Genomic DNA, 19,993 nt, shown 5'->3' on the forward strand with positions numbered 1-19,993 from the left:
ACCACTGGCAAAGAGCAAGATGAATGAAAAATGTCTTGAACACCTATGTACAACTACTTTAAAAATATATAAATGCTTTCAATTAATACAATAGAAATCATTCAAAAACAGGACTGAATTAGCAATAGGACTTTGTTATTAGGTATTTTCTAAGTCAACAAATAACAAGGATACTATAATGAGGTAGTTTAAGAAATTTTTCAGTGTTAAAAAAAGAGTTCTGTGTTCAAAAAGGCTGGTGGGTTCTGGAGTTAGACAAACCTTTTTCTTAGTTTGTTTCTTCATCTCTGTAATGAGGATTGTAAAACCAACCTTGTTTGGTTGAGCAAATACATGTTACACTTTAGGTGTTCAGCAAATACCAAGTATTATAAAATGAAAAGCTGCGGTCAAATCAGAGTCCACCACCAATACCAAGTTAACTGAGACTTTTTCTTTTGGGCGCGATAGTTACTTAAGGGTTTTCGAGTGACAACAGAGTCAAGGAGGGAAACCGGTTACTACAGTGGTTGAGGCGTTGAAGCACGAGCAACGAATTCGTGGAATATTACAGACTATAAACTTAACGACTCCGCGTTTACCTGTAATGTGAGATAAAGGCCACTATTTTGAACTAGCTAATGCTTTCAACAACAAAGAAAAGAGATATGAAGTTCAGCTTTGGATATTTTGAGCTTATGGACCTAAAACTGTCGTGGCTGAAAATGTACACACGAAACATCAAACATAATCTATGTTGAAAAGAATGCTCTAGAAATTGTGCTCATTCTCTATTAAAACCTATGAATTAAAAAAAAAAACAAACTTTTTTTTTAACAACACAATACACTCCTGGGAGATACTAACTTGCAGCTTGAGAAAAGACCTCCAGCATACCCACCAACTTCCACTTGGCCGGACACTAGGGCGCGCCGGTGATGTCACCGCGACGGTGCACGCTCCTACGTCTCGAAGGACGTGGTGCGTCATTACCAAGGAGACGCAGGTGGCGGAGCGACTTCCGTAAGCCCCCGCCAGCTCCTCCAGGTCGCGCCCACGTGCGTACTCGCGCTTCCCCTTCCTGGCCTCTGGCTGTGAGGCGGGTCGCATCGTCGCCCTTACTCTACTGTCAGACTGATCTGCGCATGCGCCCAAAAAAAAAAAAAAATCCCTGCCCTTCCCAGCGGCAGGCGGAGGGCGACACCTCCAGGTAAAAGTGAGGCGTTGCAGGAGGCGGACTAAGCCCAGGTCGAGCGGCGCGAGAGCAGTCAAGGTTCCTGTCCACCTTGAGGGGGCTAGGATGGCTGAGGAGTCGATGCGCGGTAGAGTCGAATCCGAGGCTGGTTTTGAGGCAGTGAAGCCTGAAGAATCTAAGGTGTCTTCACCGAAGACTGCCGATGTTGTCGCAACGTCATCGAAGGCGGAGGACTACAGTAGCAAGTGCGTGTTCTGCCGGATCGCGGCGAAGCAGGAACCCGGCACCGAGCTCCTGTACTGCGAGGTGGGCTGCGTGCGGACCGGGCGTGGGACGGGGCAGGGACGCAGGCCTCGCGCCGTGGCGGACCGTGGTGGGGTCGTGTCAGGCCCCCGGGAGGGAGACCTCGCAGGTGTGGACCGTAGTGGGGCAGGTGGGGTGTCCTGGTGTTAATGACGGATTTGCTTCTCGCGACTGGGGTCTGTCTCCAGCATTATTATTGCTGTGCCGAGGGGGGGTGGGGAGCGGGGGGACAATGTAGCGATAAAGCCAGACACTTGGGCTTCTGTCTGCAGGTACGAGGTATTTGGCAGAAAATAGCATTTGTCGCCTGTTGTTATTGGAGGGATTCCTCCGCCCACCCCCTCATCCCCACCCCCTGCGCTTCTCGACGCTGCTTTTCAATTCTGCACACTAATTCTGCTACTGAGGAGAACTGGTAGAAAGGAGATGATGGTATTAGGGAAAAGCTTCGTTGAACTAACAGAAGTTAGGCGGGGGTGGAGCCGAGGTCAAACTATTTCTTAATGAGCCCCAGATTTCCACTGAAGGGTAAAGTTCGCACAGGCGTTGTCAGTTGGGATGTATGCACATTTTCAGAGCACTGAGATTTTGCTCAGGTACTTGAAAACAGGTATCTGGAAATCATTTTCATCTGCTGGTTCTACTTGCCTTTAAAGAAACAGCCTTTGGAGAGGATCAGATCCAAAGATTCTGGTTTTTTGTTTGTTTGTTTTGTTTGTTTTTTTTAGTTGTTAGTAATCATTAATTCATTTGAATTTAATCTGTTCTAACCACCTAGTGTTGGAGACAAAGGTAAGAATTTATGGCTAGAGAGACGACTGAAGTGATAGACCTTGAAATCTGTGCTTGAATAGGGGAAGGAGTGAAGATAGGAAGCGGTTGATAGGGAGAGGGGTGAGTACATCAGTTGTCTGTAGAGAGGCCTCTGCTGAACTGAGCCAGAGTCAAGATTTAACCACATAAAAAAATATGCACATAGGGGCGCCTGGGTGGCTCAGTTAAAGGTTAAAGCCTCTGCCTTTGGCTTAGGTCATGATCTTGGGGTCCTGGAATCGAGCCCCGCATTGGGCTCTCTGCTCGTCAGGGAGCCTGCTTCCCTTCCTCTCTCTCTTTCTCTGCCTGCCTCTCTGCCTACTGTGATCTCTGTCAAAAAAAAAAAAAAAAAAAAAAAAATTATGCACACTGCAGTACCAATGTTGAGGAAAACTAGTAAATATTAGCTACTAATAATGTAAAAAGTTTTGTCTAAAAATAGTCATGGAGGGGGGCACCTGGGTGGCCCAGTCCTTAAGTGTTTGCCTCTTGCTCGGATCTTGATCCCAGGGTTCTGGGATTGAGTCTTGCTTTGGGCTTCTTGGTCAGCTGTGAGTCTCCTTTCTCCCTCCCCTTACCCTGGGCTCATGATCCATCTCTCTCTCTCTCTTTTTCAAATAAATAAATTATCTTAGGAAAAAAGTAAATTAATTTTTAAAAATAAAAAATAAGAACGGTCACCCGTAGGGGTTGGGATGGTCCAGAATTCTGTCGTGGTTTTTCCAGGCCAAAGGTCAGGATTTTTTCCTCTATTAAGAACATTCTCAGAGTGAACTATGTGAAAAGCCTGGAACATTTTTATAGGGGAAATTAGACACATTAAATACTTTTAACTAACTTATACCCTACATAGGTGGCATAGGATGAATATATACAGTAGTCCATGTAATACAGAACATAAGCAAGATGCACATGCTTGTACAACATGCCTCAAAAAGTTTCAGATCTTCTTTAAATTGAATCTAAGATGATTTCGTATATAAGAGCTCAAAGATTTATTTTTTCAAAAAGAGAATCTAATCTTTGTGTATTTTGCAATATATATATAGTCTATTCTTATATTCATTCATATATGTTCATTGTAAATATTTAGAAACTATTGGGTTTATATAAAGTAGGGTAGACTTATAATTAAGTCCAGAGGAGAAAATGTGATTTGGAATAATTGGAGTTACCAGCATCATGTGGGTTTAGTCTGGGAAATCTTTCTGGCAAAAGCTAGAGAAGACTCCTCACTCCATAAGCATCTGTATAGTGTATTTGTGCTGTATACTGCAGAGTTGAAACTAAGCTAATACTAGGCCATGCATTCTCAGAGAGGGATAAAAGTTGGTTTTGGGATGACAGTATCTTACTCTTTGTGTGTGAGGCAAAAGTAAACATAGTGGACATAAACAGATAAAGAGTATGTCTGTGGCATTAAAATATCATGAGAGTGGAACCGGGAAAAAGAGTCTTAAGAATGTCTTCCGAGGGGTGACAGTGAAAACATGGTTGAGAAATACCAGGCTCGATGTTTATTTTCACCTTGCTTGAGGCCACACAGAGGAAATACTAGTTTAACTTTAATGTCCTCGCTCTTCTTTAACCAGAGTTGCCCTCCACTTAGATGGGGTGGTACTGAAATGTTCTTCCAAACGTTACTTACTTGCTTTAGATATCAGTGGGTTTAGTTGCAGAAAGAAAAACTCGCTATTTAAAGCAGAAATGGATTTAATATAGGGAGTTATTTGCTAAAAAAGTCATTGCAAGGGTTGAGGGAAAAGCCTTCAAGAATGACATCCAGGAGGTGCATGGGTGGCTCAGTCTGTTAAGCATCTGCCTTTGGCTCAGGTCATGATCCCAGGGTCCTGGAATGAAGTACTGAACTGGGCTCCCTGCTCAGTGGGGAGCCTGCTTCTCTCTCTTCCTCTCCCTCTGCCTGCCACTCCACCCGTTTGTGCTCACCCTCTCCGGCAAATAAATAAAAATATATTTTTAATTTAATTTTATTATTTTTTAGAGAGAGAGAGGGAGAGCACACGCACATGCACATGCATGTGGGACTTGTTCCCAGGACCCTGGGATCATGACCTGAGCTGAAAGCAGATGCTCAACCACTGAACCACCCAGGTGTCCTTAAATAAAAATCTAAATAAATAAATAAATAAATAAAATGACATCCTGAACAGCACTTGCATGGTGAGGACCCGTTTCCTCTGCCACAGCCAGGAAATTAGGAGTCAGGTGACTGCCATTGGAACTTAGACTTCAGGAAGATGTCTCTGTAGATGTGACTCAGAGTCGAGGAAACAGTGTGACCGCCACTGTTGAGGAATTTGAGGTTGGATTCTGCTTTGTTGCTCAGGCTGTTTCACCTATTGTAGGATGTTTCCCATTTCTGACCTCTGGGCACTAAATGCTTGCGGCACCTACATATTTCTACTTTGACAAATAACAGGTTCAGAGCTACGCTGTACCTCCTGGGTCTGCACTGGTAGGTCATGGCACCAGAAAAGTGGGTGTCTCATGTCTGTCTCTTGACTAGCAATTGACCAGACATTGGAATGGGGGCAGGGGAGAAAGAAAAAATAATCTCGGTATCCTTAGAGCTGAGCATGTTTGCCTGGTGGAACTAGCGGAAGCTGCAGAAAGATGGCTTTTTCCTCAGGTTACCTTGTCAAAGCACTGAAGTCTGAAGTACATCTAGTTTGCAAGATCTAAATTCCATCTGGGGTTTTAGCTTTTTAAATTTCTGCAGTACTAAAGACACAGAAGTATTTGGAATGGGGGTTGAGTGCCCATCCACCCTTTTTACCATAGTTTATCATATTTAATAGATGCTAAGCCAAGATGCTTGGATTCAGTGCTGATAATGAAGATGGACTAGCTGTTGTCTAATCCATGCATTCTCAAAAGGGGTAAAAATTGATGTTCTTGGCTGGGGCAGGAGCAGGGGCAAAAAAAAGTGTATTATTTATATATATATAAAATGTATGTATAGCACTTAGGATAGAAATACATGTTCAATTTGGCTGTGGTATTAAAATATCCAGGGGGAGGGCAGCCATTAGGGGAAAAAAAATCTAAAAAGTTTTCTTAGGGGGATGGTAATGAAAAAAGACTGAGAAACACTGTTAAAATCAAACAGTGGCCATGATTCCAACTTTAAGAATGTATTTTGGGGACACCTGGGTGGCTCAGTGGGTTAAGCCTCTGCCTTGGGCTCAGGTCATGATCTCAGGATCCTGGGATCGAGCCCTGCATAGGGCTCCCTCTCTCTCGGCCTGCTGCTCTGCCTACTTGTGATCTTTCTCTCTGTCAAATAAATAAATAAAATCTTAAAAAATTGTGTTTTGGAGGACAGACTGAAAGATCTTGGAAAGTAGTAAAAACTATAATGACACCATTTTTTTTTAAAGGAGCAGAGAAGGAAGCATTGGTAGCTTTATTTTTCTACTTAAGCATCTTTTATTTATTAAGCAATCTTTCAAGTTTCAAGTGAATATGTTATTCACTTGCAGTTCAAGGATAATTATGGCATGTTCACACTTGAGAAGTTTGCTTCTGATCTGCATTGAAAGCATAAATGAAAAGTTTTCATTTAGTGAAAAGTTTTCATTTACTTATCATTAAGGATGGGTAGTCAAAATTCTGTGTTTTAAAGTAACTTGTAATATCTTTTCTTTGGGGGTGCCTGGGTAGTTTACTTGGTTAAGCATCTGCCTTCAGCTCAGGTCATGGTCCCTGGATCCTGAGAGCTCCCCTGCTTGGGCTCCTTGCTCCGAGGAGAAATCTGCTTCTCCCTCTCCTTCTGCCCGTCCCCCCCCCAACTCGTGCGCTCGCTCTCTCATGCGCTCTAGTTCTGTCTCTCTCAAATAAATAAAATATTAAAAAAAAGAAATGTCTTTTCTTTATGTAGTTATGTTATAAAGGTGACAGATAGTTTCTTTTTTTTTTCATTTCTGTTTGTTTTCAATTCATAGGGATTATTTTGAAGTCCAGAAGAGTATTAAATATTCATGTTTTTAATGTCAGAATTGTAAAGCTAAGTACATTTGGAAAAGTCTAGCATCCATTCTCTTATCATCTTTACCCTGTTCCTCTTCCCTCACAAGAAACTGAAAAATATATTTTTAGTTTATCCTTCCATTGTGAGAATTTGTATGTGTATGTTTATATTTGTACTCCCTTTTTTTATATAAAAGATGGCCTTACCACACTCTCCTGCTCCTTAATTTTTTTTAACTTCAAAGTACATTTCAGAAATGATTTTTAAGTATATAAAGATCTTCATTCCTATATTTTATAGCTACATAGTACTTCATTGTATGTATTTGCTATAATTTATTCAGCTAGTCTCCTATTTGAATTTTGGACCTTTGGGTTATTTTCATTTTTTTGCTATTACAAATCATGCTGCAAAGGATAGCTTTGTACATGTATCATTTCATATTTTTTGTTGTCGTATCATTGGAATAGGAGAAAGTCTGTCTTAAAATGAAGAGTCTAAATAATGGCTAGTTCAGTAGTAGGAACAGGAAAGAGAGTAACATCAGAGGGCCAATTTCAATGTTTTAGAAAGCTTAATGAAAATCTAATTCAATCATTGATTGCATTGGCTGACTAAAATGCATAGGTTTTTCTTCACCTGTTTTGCCTCCACCCAACCTTCCTTCTAGCAGCTACCGGTTTGTTCTTAGTATAATACTCTCTCGTTCCATCTGTGTTGTTACCAATGGCAAGATCTCATCCTTTTTTATGAATGAGTAATATTTCATTGTATATGTACATCGTATCTCCTTTATTCATTCATCTATTGATGAATTCCTAGGTTGCTTTCATGTCTTGGCTATTATAAATAATGCTTCAATAAACATAGGAGTGCATACATCTTTTGGAATTAGTATTTCCATTTTCTTTGGGTAAATAAATACACAGTAGTGGAACTAGGGATCATATGGTATTTCTGTTTTTAATTTTTGAGGAATCTCCATACTGTTTTCCATAGTGGCTGCACCAGTTTGCATTCCCATCAGCAGTGCCCAGGGGTTCCCTTTTCTCCACATACATGCCAACACATATTTCCTGTCCTTTTAATACTAACATTGGACTGGTGTGAAGTTTCATCTCATTGTGTTTTTTTTTTTTTAAAGATTTTATTTGACAGAGAGAGAGATCACAAGTAGGCAGAGAGGCAGGCAGAGAGAGAGAGAGAGAGGGAAGCAGGCTCCCTCATTGTGGTTTTGATTTGGATTTCTCTGATGATGAGTGGTGTTGAGCATCTTTTCATGTGTGGTTTAGCCATTGAAAAATTTTTATATAGGATATTGAATAAGGATATTTAGGGAATATTGATTTTTCTTTTGGAAAAGCTTGAAACTCAAGTGTCAGTAGGTTGAAAGACTCCCTTTTTCATTTCTTTTCTTTTTTCCTCTCATAACTATGTGGATTATGTAAATCAGAAAACTAATATAATGCATTGGACACTTAGTGCACTATACAGGAGTTTGTTTTAGCATTTCATGGGCTTTTTATTTATTTATTTATTTATTTTTTTTTAAAGATTTTATTTATTTAACAGAGGGAGAGATCACAAGTAGGCAGAGAGGCAGGCAGAGAGGAGGAAGCAGACTCCCCGCTGAGCAGAGAGCCCTATGTGGGGCTCGATCTCAGGACCCTGAGATCATGACCCGAGCTGAAGGCAGAGGCTTAACCCACTGAGCCACTCAGGCACCCCCAAGGGCTTTTTAATGCTATAAACAGAACAAAAAAGTATTTGTGTATAAGTGCTGTAAAAAATGTATAGAAAGGCAACCTCTGGATATATGGATGCTAGATTATTTTCCTGTTTTAATTGTGGAACGTGCCACTTTGGAAAAAATTAAATGTAAAAAAACAATTTATCAAATTTGCTATGTTTCTGTAGTCAAACCTTTAAAAGTACATATTAAGAAAAACCCTTAGATAGGTAGAGATGGAGAAATATATAAAGAAAGTTTAAAAAACCTTGGGATTGTTGGTAATGAAGTTTTTTTGTTTTGTTTTGCTTTGTTTTAAAGATTTATTTATATGAGGGGGTGCCTGGGTGGCTCAGTGGGTTAAAGCCTCTGCCTTCGGCTCAGGTCATGATCTCGGGGTCCTGGGATCGAGCCCCACATCAGGCTCTCTGCTCAGCGGGGAGCCTGTTTCCCCCTCTCTGCCTACTTGTGATCTCTTTCTCTCTGTCAAATAAATAAAATCTTTTTTAAAAAAAGGATTTATTTGTATGAGAGAGAGAGCATGAGTGGGAGGGACAGAGGAAGAGGTAGAGAGAATCTCAAGCAGACTTCCCCCTCCTCGCCCCGGGAATGAAATGGACATGGGGCTCGATCAAACAACCCTGAGATCACAATACTGAGATTACAATCTGAGCAAAACGAGGAGTGGGACACTTAACCCACTGAGCCACCCAGGCACCCTTTTGGTAATGACGTCTTATTGAAGGTCATTGATAATTGTTTTCCTGAAATTAGCTTTATATAAGTCTTCAACATTGCTTTATATAAGGCTTCAACATTGCTCATTGCTAACTAATGAGCATCTCATGAAGAATGCTAAAGCATGTCTTTATAAACTTAATGCACAGCTGGGATTAGTTGTGTAACATAAGTACCGTTTCCCTATCAGACTGAGATTTATGGTGTGTAAGACATGCCAGAAATTCTTTTTAAAATTAGGAAAATAGGAAATTCTTTTTAAATATTCTTTTTAAAATTATTTTTAAAAAATTCACTGACAAATGATGTTTTTTCCTTCAGAATGAAGACCTAGTTTGCTTCAAAGATATCAGACCAGCAGCACCTCATCATTATCTTGTGGTGCCAAAGAAGCATCTTGGAAACTGTAGAGAGCTGAAGAAAGATCATATAGAACTGGGTAAGATGAGGGCAGTATTTTTCACGGTTTTATCATCCTGAGTTGGCATGAGTGATAGTAGTGACAGTGACAATAAAAAGAAACAACCTAGCCAGGTGTTAACGAAAGAGGAACATTATGACTTTGTGAAACTTCTATTATGAAAAATTTCAAATATGTACAAAAATACAGAAAATAGTTTTATCTCCATGTGGTCATCACCCAAGTACCACTTTTATTAGCTTGTGGCCAGTCTTTTTCATCTATTAACCTTCTCCCACAGTGGATTTAAAGTGAATTCTAAACATCATGTTATTTAATCTTTAAAATCTCTAAAAGATAATAATGCCTCTTTATGTTTTAAAATGATGGCTTTCCTTGACTCTGAAAATGGAAGGTGCTATCAAAAATGAGACCATATTGGTACCTGTCTTGTAAGTTGCTTGTGTAGAGGTACTAACACCAAAGTTTAGTGATGAGATTTAAGCAATGACTTTTTAGCTTCTGAAAAGAAGAGTTTGAATCACGTCTCTTAGGATTATCCTATATTTTCCTACTCATGATTTCTGTGACTTACCAGTTATCATTTCCTAAGACATTTCTTAGTTCACTTCATATCTGCTTTCATAGCATTTGTCTTCAGAGCCTGGGATTAGTTTGGTTAATAATTTAAATAGCTGGGGTGCCTGAGTGGCTCAGTGGTTTAAGCCTCTGCATTCAGCTCAGATCATGGTCTCAGGGTCCTGGGATCTAGCCCCGCATCAGGCTCTCTGCTCAGTGAGGAGCCTGCCTCCCGCTCTCTCTCTGCCTTCCTCTCTGTCTACTTGTGATCTCTGTCTGAGGAGGATTTACTGAGATGTTATATTTGTCTGTCAAATAAATTAAAAAAAATAATTTAAGTAGCTGACAAGATAGGTAGATTGGGCCAGATTTTTTGGAGATGAATAAGAAATTCTTTGATGGAAAACTTTGATGTGTAGTTCATTTAGTATTTATACTATTGAATTACCAGTTTTTCAAGTGTTTCTTCTCAATATTGCAAAATTTCTTAGTCATCTGTACTTCTATGAGTACATTTCATATTTATTCCAGCAGATAAAGGCCAATATTTTTGCAATATTTAGTATCAAGCAGCAGCCATCATGCCTTAAGTATTTCCTTTTTATGTTTTTTAAGGAGGGAGAAATATGTTTGTGCTTGGTTTTCTTTTTCTAGCATTCTACTTTACTGAAAGTTTTTATAACTGTTGCAAATAAAATGTTAACCAATTTTGAAGCAGCATGGTGGGTATTTGGGATTTCATTATACTGTTCTTTCTGATCTTGTTTGTATTTTAATATTTCTGTAATAAGCTTAAAGTTTCTTGCAATTAGTATTTATATACAATCTATGAAGTTGGCAAAATAATAAGAATGTGGAAGAGCTCAATAACACCATCAAGCATTGTGATTATAATTGATATTTTTAGAACTCTGCCCAACTATAAAATCCACACTTTGTTAAGAGCACATGTTCACCAAGATAGCCCATATTCTTGGCAATAAAGTAAGTCTAAATACATTTCAAATTATTGAAATCTTGTAACATATGTTCTCTGATGACAATGGAAATAAAGTAGAAAAATAATAAAACCTGTAAATGTACTAAATATATTTAAATTAACACACTTTTTAATAATTTCCAAATAAATTTCCAAATAAATATAGACAACAATATAGAATTGATAGCAAAAATACAACATATCAAGATTTGTGTAATGTAGCCAAAGCAATACCTATGGGGAAATTTATAGCTGTATATGTTTATGTCAGAAGAGGATGTTTAAAACCAATGACCTAAGTTTCTACTTTAGGATGCTAGAAATAGGCAAGCGAATCAGACCAAAATAAGTATAAAGAAAGAAATAATAGAGTAGATAATGGTGAGATACAAAGGAGACAGTAGGTTTTGCTTCATGTATTTTGAATCTGATTTTTTTTTTAAAGATTTTATTTATTTATTTGACAGAGATCACAAGTAGGCAGAGAGGCAGGTAGAGGGAGAGAGAGGAGGAAGCAGGCTCCCGCTGAGCAGAGAACCCGATGTGGGACTCGATCCCAGGACCCTGGGATCATGACCTGAGCCGAAGGCAGAGGCTTTAACCCATTGAGCCACCCAGGCACCCCTTGAATCTGATTTTAAGTGAATCCATAATTACGATTGTCATGTCTTCTCAGTGAATTGATCCTTTTTTATCATTGTAAAATGTCCCTCTTTATCTCTGGAAATACTTTTCGAGTCTATTTTGTAGGACATGAATTTAACTACTATAACTTTCTTGTTACTTGCTGTCCACATCGGGTATCTTTTTCTATACTTTCAACCAAAGTGAATATTAATATTTAAAGACTTGAAGATAGCAATATAGTTGTATCTTACTTATTTGTTATTATTTTTTAAATGTAGTGTGAAAATCTCTGGTGTTTAATTGAATTGTTTAATTCATAATCCTTTAATGTAACTATTGATGCAGTTTGATTTAGGTGTTTTATCTTGCCATTTGTTTTCTGTTTGTTCCATTTTTTGTTGTTATTGCTCTGTTTCTTTCCTGCCTTCTTGTGGTTGATCAAATATATTTTTTGTTATTCTACTTTATTTCTTGCCTTTTTATGTATGCCTCTTCAAATTTTTTAAATGGTTGCTCTAGAGATATTAAAATACTAGTGTAATTATCATAGCCTCATTAGAGTTCACATTGTATCAATTCACGAAAAATGTAATAAACTTTGGTACACTTTGTGTTATTGTTGTCATGTATATTATATCTACATACTTTATAATATCTTGGTATTGTTAAAATTATTGCATTAAGCAATCATATGTCTTTTTTTAAATTTTTATTTATTTTTTTAAAGATTTCATTTATTTATTTGACAAGAGAGAAAGAGAGACAGTGAGAGAGGGAATACAAGCAGGGGGAGTGGGAGAAGGAGAAGCAGGCTTCCTGCTGAGCAAGGAGCCCTATGCGGGGCTCCATACCAGGACTCTGGGATCATGACATGAGCTGAAGCCAGATGCTTAATGACTGAGTCACCCAGGCGCCCCAGTCATGTATCTTTTAAAGAAATTAAGAGGGCGCCTGGGTGGCTCAGTGGGTTAAGCCTCTGCCTTCAGCTCAGGTCTTGATCTCAGCGTCCTGGGATCTAGTCCCACATCAGGCTCTCTGCTCAGCAGGGTGCCTGCTTCTCCCCCATCTCTCTCTGCCTGCCTCTCTGCCTACTTGTGATCTCTCTATGTAAAATAAATAAATAAAATCTTAGTAAATAAATAAATAAATAAAATCTTAAAAAAAAATTAAGAGAAAATATTTCTTCCATGTCTGGGATCTTGGGAATATTTTAAAAGAAAATAAGATACAGTCTTGCTTGAAGTAATGAGTTGTTTTTTTTTTTAGACCATATGGTACTGACTTTGTCATGGAAGTCTGTCATCCTCCTTGCTCAAGCCTGATTTAGAGACCTAAACATTTGCAACAATTTTATGAACTTCTTTTATAACAACCATCGTCTATAGATCCTCTCCTTCCTCCCCCTTACAAATACTTGGTTGCACCGTTTGGAAACAAAAGAGATCTCAGGTTTGCCATTGTGCTCAGGAGATTGCAGGTTACCAAATATTTTCTCATCTGGAAACGCATTCCCATTCGAAGGCCATACAGCACCAAGATAATAAAGATGCTAAGGCAGATAGAGTTCAGAAGCCAAAACAAATATATGAACATTTAGCTAGTCAGAGGTAGGCTGACATAAAGGACTATCATATCCTTAATTTGGTCTGAAAGACAAATTCAGTTTTCCTGTCTGCCTTTTTTTTTTTTTTAAAGATTTTTTATTTATTTATTTGACGGAGAGAGATCACAGTAGACAGAGAGGCAGGCAGAGAGAGAGAGAGAGAGAGAGAGGGAAGCAGGCTCCCTGCTGAGCAGAGAGCCCGATGCGGGACTCGATCCCAGGACCCCGAGATCATGACCTGAGCCGAAGGCAGTGGCTTAACCCACTGAGCCACCCAGGCACCCCCCTGTCTGCCTTTTTGATTCAAACATGTTTTTGTTTCTTACTTGGTCTCCTTATGATTAGAATTAGACCTCAATAGGATCAGACGTCCTAAGTAGTCACTTGTTAGTACTCTTCAGCAGCCGTTCAAAGTCAGCCTGCACACCGTACTTTGTGATAGCTTCAACCTTCATGTCCGTGTGGACGAGCAAACTTCTCAGTAACTTAGAACTATTAAACAGGTCTTTAAGTGTTTACCCACTGAACATGACTTTTGATTAGAAAACTTAAAATTAATTACAATTTAGTAATGTCTTCTCTGGTGTAATGTAGTTTCTTTCATTTTTTTTAGTTGAGAGCATGGTGACTGTTGGGAAAACTATTCTTGAAAGGAATAATTTCACTGACTTCAAAAATGCGAGGTATGTATACTTCCACATAGAAACCAATATATGTAGTTGGTTTTCTGAAATGTTGTTCCCTCCTGGAAAATGGGGAGGTGGCTTAAGTACAGTTTTCTTGAAAGTGAGCATACATTGTTCATTGGTAATATAAATTTAATAAATAAAACTTCTTCCTCTCATCTCTCAGCATGGGCAGACAAGTCTATTTAAGCAGTGGGTAGGTAACATAGTTACAAGTCCACCTTTCTTTGTTCGGTATGTCTATTTGTATAAAAACTGTATGTAAATTGAATTTCTTTCTTTAGAAAATATTTTATTTTATGTGATTGAAAAATATTATACTTCTAGTGTGAAATTAACTTGTATTTGTTGCCTGCTGAGCTGATCTCTGGCATTCACCAAAATTTGAGCAAAAAGCATATAATGTTCAATGTGGCAGCTATTTTACTTAATCTAAGTAGTGTGTTTTCCTTTTTAAAAGACTTTGGACTTTGTCCTGTGTGACCAGTGGTTAGATTTTGGTTAGATTTACTTCTAACATCTGACCTGGAATTTATTTTTATTTTTATTTTTATTTATTTATTTATTTATTAATTTTTTGACCTGGAATTTAAAGAGACCTGAGCTCTAATGCTTTCCATGCTACTTGTTGTGTACTGGGCTCATACTGGCTATGATATTTGAGGCATTTATGCTCTCCAAGATAATACCTGTTCTGCCTACATACAGATTCAAATAAGATTGTGTGTGTGAAAATCCTCTGAAAACTATGAAGCACTATTCAAGTGTAAGGGACAGATGGTATTTGAGACCCTTTGGCCAAAAGCAATATATTCCCTTCCCTGTCAGAGGAGTGTTTAGTAGAAGAATGAACATTGGACCAAGAGTCTCAATCCTTGCTCTATTACCGCCTGACTTTGTGACCTTGAGAAGTCTCCTACTTTTTGGATCTTGGCTTTCCCATCTTTGAAATGAAAGGATTGAATGAACCTTTGAATTGCTTCTAGCTTTTAGGTTACTTGATTCTACATTACCTGACTCCTGTTTCCCAGAAGGAAAACTCAGCCTCTTTTTCCTATAGTGGGGAAAGCTTTTCAATATGTGTTGTGTTTCTGACTCTCCTGTGTTGCTGCAATAGACCACATCTCCTATGCCCTCTTACACTCCCTTTCACTGTAGTCTTTTCTTTTTTTTTTTAAATTGAGACTCACTTACAGTTTGAGGGGGCAAATATTTCCAGGCTTTTGGCTTGAATTATTGTTACATGTGTGCCTTGCTCCACTCAGAATTTCTAAGTGGATTTGTAAAATTGTAAACCGATTTTTAAGATATAGAATCATATTTTAAAAATTCCTTAGTAGAAATTTGTTAGTAGTCAAAGGAATTCTCTTATAAATGTTTTTATAAAGCAGATGATTATGAATAACTATCATTTTACTTATTTTCAGTATTAAGCACGAAATATGAGTGATGATAATGTTTTTTAAATAATGATATAAATAATCTCACTACTGGAGGATGGGTTGATGAGGAAATGACTACTTTATTAAAGGAGAAGGCACACCATCTACTGGCTATGTCTTGGAATAAAGAAACCCTTCTACTTGAGTGTCATGTAATCTGTTTTTTAAAGAAAAAGGTGGAATTTATGCCAAACATAGTACACAGCAAACAACTTTATGCCTCAGCTATACAGTCGAAAAGTTAAAGATCTCAGAAGTGCCCGGTAACTTTTTTTAAAAGATTCATTGCAGAGCCATATCTTAGGAGAATTAAAGGTTAAAATTAATAAGGACTGAGATGATAAAACAGAATGCCAACTCAGAATTATTAAAGGATTTTCCGAGACGTTATATGCTCTTAAGCCCTTCCTTGATGAAGAGTTTGTTACTGTGAACTTCAGCACAGAAAGACAAGGAAGTGTGTACATATCGAGAAGGATATAAAGCAGTAAAAGTGATGATTGAGTGGCAATCTGTCTAGCCTAGGTAACCTATTTTGAATATCTTTAATATTTATGTGTTTTAGCGTGAAAAAATAGCTTTAAACTATTGTAGAACTGACTAGTCCACTCTCTGACCTTTCTGTTTTAGAATGGGTTTCCACATGCCGCCGTTTTGTTCCATCTCCCACTTGCACCTTCATGTGCTGGCACCTGTTGATCAACTTGGCTTCTTATCAAAATTGGTTTATAGAGTGAATTCCTATTGGTTTATCACAGTAAGTGTTATTATTTAGTAGCAGCATATAAAAATATTTACAATTGTTGTCCTTTTGGTGTAGTTCTTCTTTTCTTGGCAACAGTAGGCGCTTAACAGCTTTCGTAGGTTTGATCCTCTCCTTTAATGTCCTGCTTCACGTACCCAAAGTAGTATTTTTAATATACGGGTTTCCAGGTCATCAGACCTGTAGGAAGAGAAGTTACAGTAAAGTCTTTCCATCGCAAGCAGAGGATATGATATAGAAGAGCCGGGACATTAGCAGTTCAGAACCCAGAGTCCAGTCTGCATTGAAATTGTGGCTCCATCAGTTACTTGAGGGCCCATTTGCAAGTTACTTAAATGTTTTCAGACCCAAGTTCTTTATCTATTACCTGCCTATAAAGAATACTGCCCAGCTCTAGGGTGGATAAGAGGATTGATAAAATAATTTTTATTAAAGCAGTTAGAACTGTACCTTGCAAATAGTAAGTGCTAGTAAATATCACCTGTTGCCTCTGTTATCATCACCAACATTATTGTAGAAATTTAATTTCTGTAATTTTCTGGTTTAGAAAAGGGCTTCCCTGGTAGCATCAACTGTCAGATCTGAGGTTGAAGCCATTGAACCTAAAATATTGCAGAATTCTGCTTTGCTAGGGCAAAAGTAGAATCGAATTCAAGCTGATTACAGGCCTGTTCCCTGACAGTGAAGCCTTAGTTATTAAGTGACTGTCCTTCCAGAGCCACTTGACTAATAATTTACCAGTAACTATGTATCCGTGATGTTAAGGAGACCTGTAGTTGCTACATTTAAGTAATCACTGAATTACAAATTGAATAATTGCTGTTAATGCATATTATTATTATTATTATAGTATGGTATGGTACCCAAGAAATTAAAAAGCATGATTTCTAGAAACTTCATGTTTCAAACTTTTATCCCTCTTTTCAACTTGTCCAGATGATTTTATTTAATTTAAAAATAATTTAAGATATTTATGTGTGTGTGTGTGTGTGTGTGTGTGTGTGTGTGTGTGTCCGAAATAAAAATTAATAGACTATTCGATAGGGCAGTTGGTGTGGTCTCTTTAAAAATTCAGTGTGATTAAAAAAGGGATTTTTTTCCCTTATTTGTATTTCTAAGTTTCTATGTGCTCCATGCTTTTATAATAAAGTAACTAAAAATACATTTTTTGTAATGTTTTTAACTATATTTCCTTGCATGACTTTTTAGCTAGAAAAAAACGAATGAACAAAGTTGTAAGATCTGTTATTGGTTCATTCTGTGGATCTGAAATCTCCTCAGATTTGTCAGCATATATTATGAGACTTTGAAAAAAATCAACATAAAGACATTAAGATTTATTTTAAAATCTCTTTTATAATGTTTCAGATATATAAGATGTTTGAGAAAAGTATTTGAAATAATGATAACTAACAGACTTTGGTATACTTTTTAATTTTTTAAATATATTTTATTTTTTTAGAGCACTTCTAGGCTCACATCCAGATTGACTGGAAATGTACAGAGAGTTCCCATATACTCTCTGTCCCCCAAATACTCACAGTCTCCCACTATAGACATCCTACACCAAAGTGATATATTTGTTATAATCCATGAAATTATAGTTACACATCATTTTTACCCAAAGTTCATGATTTACACTAGGGTTTATTCTTGGTGTTCTGTATTTTATGGGTTTGGACAAATGTGTAGTAACATGTATCCAACATTATGGTATAATAAAATTCTCTGTACTTTACCTATTCATTTCTCCCTCTCCCTTAATTGCTGGTAACCCCGATCTCTTTAGTGCCTTCATAATTTTGCCTTTTCCAGAATGACATATGGTTGGAACAATACAGTATTTAGCCTTTTCAGATAGGCTACTTTCACTTAGTAATATGTATTTAAGGTTCCTCCACATCTAGTTTACTTTGTAAAATGTTAGTATTATATTTATTTTCCTTTTCTTATTGAAGCTTTTTAACAAAGAGGATAAAAATCTGCCTGTGTATATACAATGTGGAATGCCTTTACTGTAGTTTGTAAAACTACTGAGAAATTTTTTGTAAGATATATTTGGGAACAGTGAATATAATATCCAGCTCTTCTGCTGTGACTTTTTATAATACGGGTGCCAGTAGAATTATTTCATGTAGATTATAATAACCAGGATTTAAAAATATGTTGTTTTTTTCAAAATTACAGGCTGACTGTTTGATTGAAAAACTAAGAATATGAAAATGTCAACAGTGGAAGATTTTCCTAATCTTGGCTCAACATAAACTAATATTTTCGTTCTTTTGAAGTCTAATTACAATTGTAAGGTTCATTGGGTTTTATGAGAGGCTATTACTGGCTAGCCTTAAATCTTTTCTGAATGTCTGTTTCCTGAGATATGTGATACAATTCCATGGATACTTTGTCATTGACTTCTTTATTTTAATGGTTACTTGTTTAAGGTATAAAATACTATAGATAAAATCCCATTAAAACAAATCCTGTTAATCAGGAAGGTCTATTTTTTCAAAAAGTTTAAATATTTTCATTTCTCAGTAGTCTATTATAATAGTGATTTATTTACAAAGAATAACTGGTATGGAAAGTACTTTATTGGAGCCTTTATTACTATGAAGGGGAGACAGAAATTAACTATTTCTTTACATACAAAATTTCAAAATGAAAAGTACCATACTATATAGTGACTTATGTTCTTGTTGATTGAAAGAATCGTTTTGTGTCACTTTTTACTCAGATTTCAGATGCTGGTTTTCACTTCTTGAAGCCTAACATTTTTGTGATAAATTGTTCCTGAAAGCTATAAAATATACATAAAGTAAATTCTAATGGTGGATTTATAAGAACAATTTGGCTATCCAAGAGAATTGACTGTAATGGCATTTTACCTGCAAGAACATAAATGGGGAGGAAACATAAAATGGTTATCGTAATGTGTTACAAACTGGTGGAAATTATTGTTTTATGATTTATTGTACCAAAGGAAAAGTAGAATTAAAAAGTTTTAGGCCTGGCTTTTATCATGAAGAAATCCTGATTTGAAAGTAGGAACAGATAAGCTTGGATGAGAAAATTTAATAGCTCAATGTTAGCATTACTGATACATCATTTTGTGAGACATATTTCCTTAAGGATTGTGCTGATCTACACTAATAGTGAATGTGAATAAAGAGTAAGGTACTGAAAGCTGATCCTACATTGTGTCAATGTATTGTGTCAATGCAATGTAACACCATGTGCATGAATATAGAGGAACACAAGGATTGAAGTATTGATGTTAGAAGTAGGCTGAGATGATTAGGTTTTGTTATTTTTGGCATGATATTAAACATAGTTTTAAGTAATGAAATACTTATTACAATGTTTAAACATCTGGGGTATTTAGTTAAAACATCTGAAATAAATATTCATCCATTTATCCATTTAACAAACATTTGCTGAATATTTAACATGCAATGATCAGGAAATATAGGTGAGAAAGGATAGTCTGCCTTCGCATGCTAATACAAGGGTCAGACAAAACCAGTGATTACAGCTTAGTGTGTTAGCTGCTGTAATGTTCACAGAAGAGACTGTGGAAAGGACACAATTTTGAGAGCAGGTGGGAGTGGGACAGAATATTTAAGACTCAGTGTTTGTCAGGTAGACAGTGGAAGTTTAGGCTAAGAGACCCACATGTACTGTTCCTGAGTTCTGCTTTCATTATTATTTACTTTAAAATTGAAATGAATGTTCACGGGGCTCAGTGAACATTCATACAATTGAAATGAATGAGCCTCGGTGGCTCAGTGGGTTAAGTGTCTGCCTTCGGCTCAGGTCATGATCTCAGGGTCCTAGGATTGAGCCCTGCATCAGGCTCTCTGCTCAGCAGGGAGCCTGCTTCCTCCTCTCTCTCTGTTTGCCTCTCTGCCTACTTGTGATCTCCCTCTCTCTCTCTGTTAAATAAATACATAGAGTCTTAAAAAAAAAAAAAGAAAGAAATGAATATTCACATTCTGTTTTAGTCACTGTAAGTGGAAGTAGGGGTTTGGAGCTCTCAAAATTAGATTTCCAGGCTCTTCAGCACTGCTTTGTTAAGTAGCTCACTGACCCACCTACACAGATTAGCAGTTGCAAGTTTGTAGAAATCAGCTCAGATATGACCAGCTTTGGAAAAGGAATTTTCTATA

At 37.3% G+C, this 19,993-nt stretch overlaps 1 protein-coding gene across 1 annotated transcript; it reads left to right on the plus strand.

Moving 5' to 3' along the window:
- The first annotated feature begins 1,222 nt into the window (after positions 1-1,222).
- On the plus strand, positions 1,223-19,639 carry LOC111147648 (histidine triad nucleotide binding protein 3). The gene is made up of 5 exons (XM_022503842.1): positions 1,223-1,480; positions 9,070-9,187; positions 13,550-13,619; positions 15,695-15,821; positions 18,015-19,639. The coding sequence occupies exons 1-5, from the start codon at positions 1,280-1,282 to the stop codon at positions 18,045-18,047; spliced, it is 549 nt and encodes a 182-aa protein (XP_022359550.1). The 5' UTR covers positions 1,223-1,279; the 3' UTR covers positions 18,048-19,639.
- The last annotated feature ends 354 nt before the right edge of the window (positions 19,640-19,993 follow it).

The sequence above is a fragment of the Enhydra lutris genome, unplaced genomic scaffold (assembly GCF_002288905.1).
Source record: "Enhydra lutris kenyoni isolate GAN:26980312 unplaced genomic scaffold, ASM228890v2 scaffoldscaffold17, whole genome shotgun sequence".
NCBI classification, from domain to species: domain Eukaryota; kingdom Metazoa; phylum Chordata; class Mammalia; order Carnivora; family Mustelidae; genus Enhydra; species Enhydra lutris.

Excerpts from the sequence above, each read along its gene's own strand:
- LOC111147648 (XM_022503842.1), top strand. The coding sequence starts at position 1,280 with ATGGCTGAGGAGTCGATGCGCGGTAGAGTCGAATCCGAGGCTGGTTTT. Across the intron at positions 1,481-9,069 it reads CCGAGCTCCTGTACTGCGAG|AATGAAGACCTAGTTTGCTT; the intron begins GTGGGCTGCGTG and ends TTTTTCCTTCAG. Across the intron at positions 13,620-15,694 it reads ACTGACTTCAAAAATGCGAG|AATGGGTTTCCACATGCCGC; the intron begins GTATGTATACTT and ends TTTCTGTTTTAG.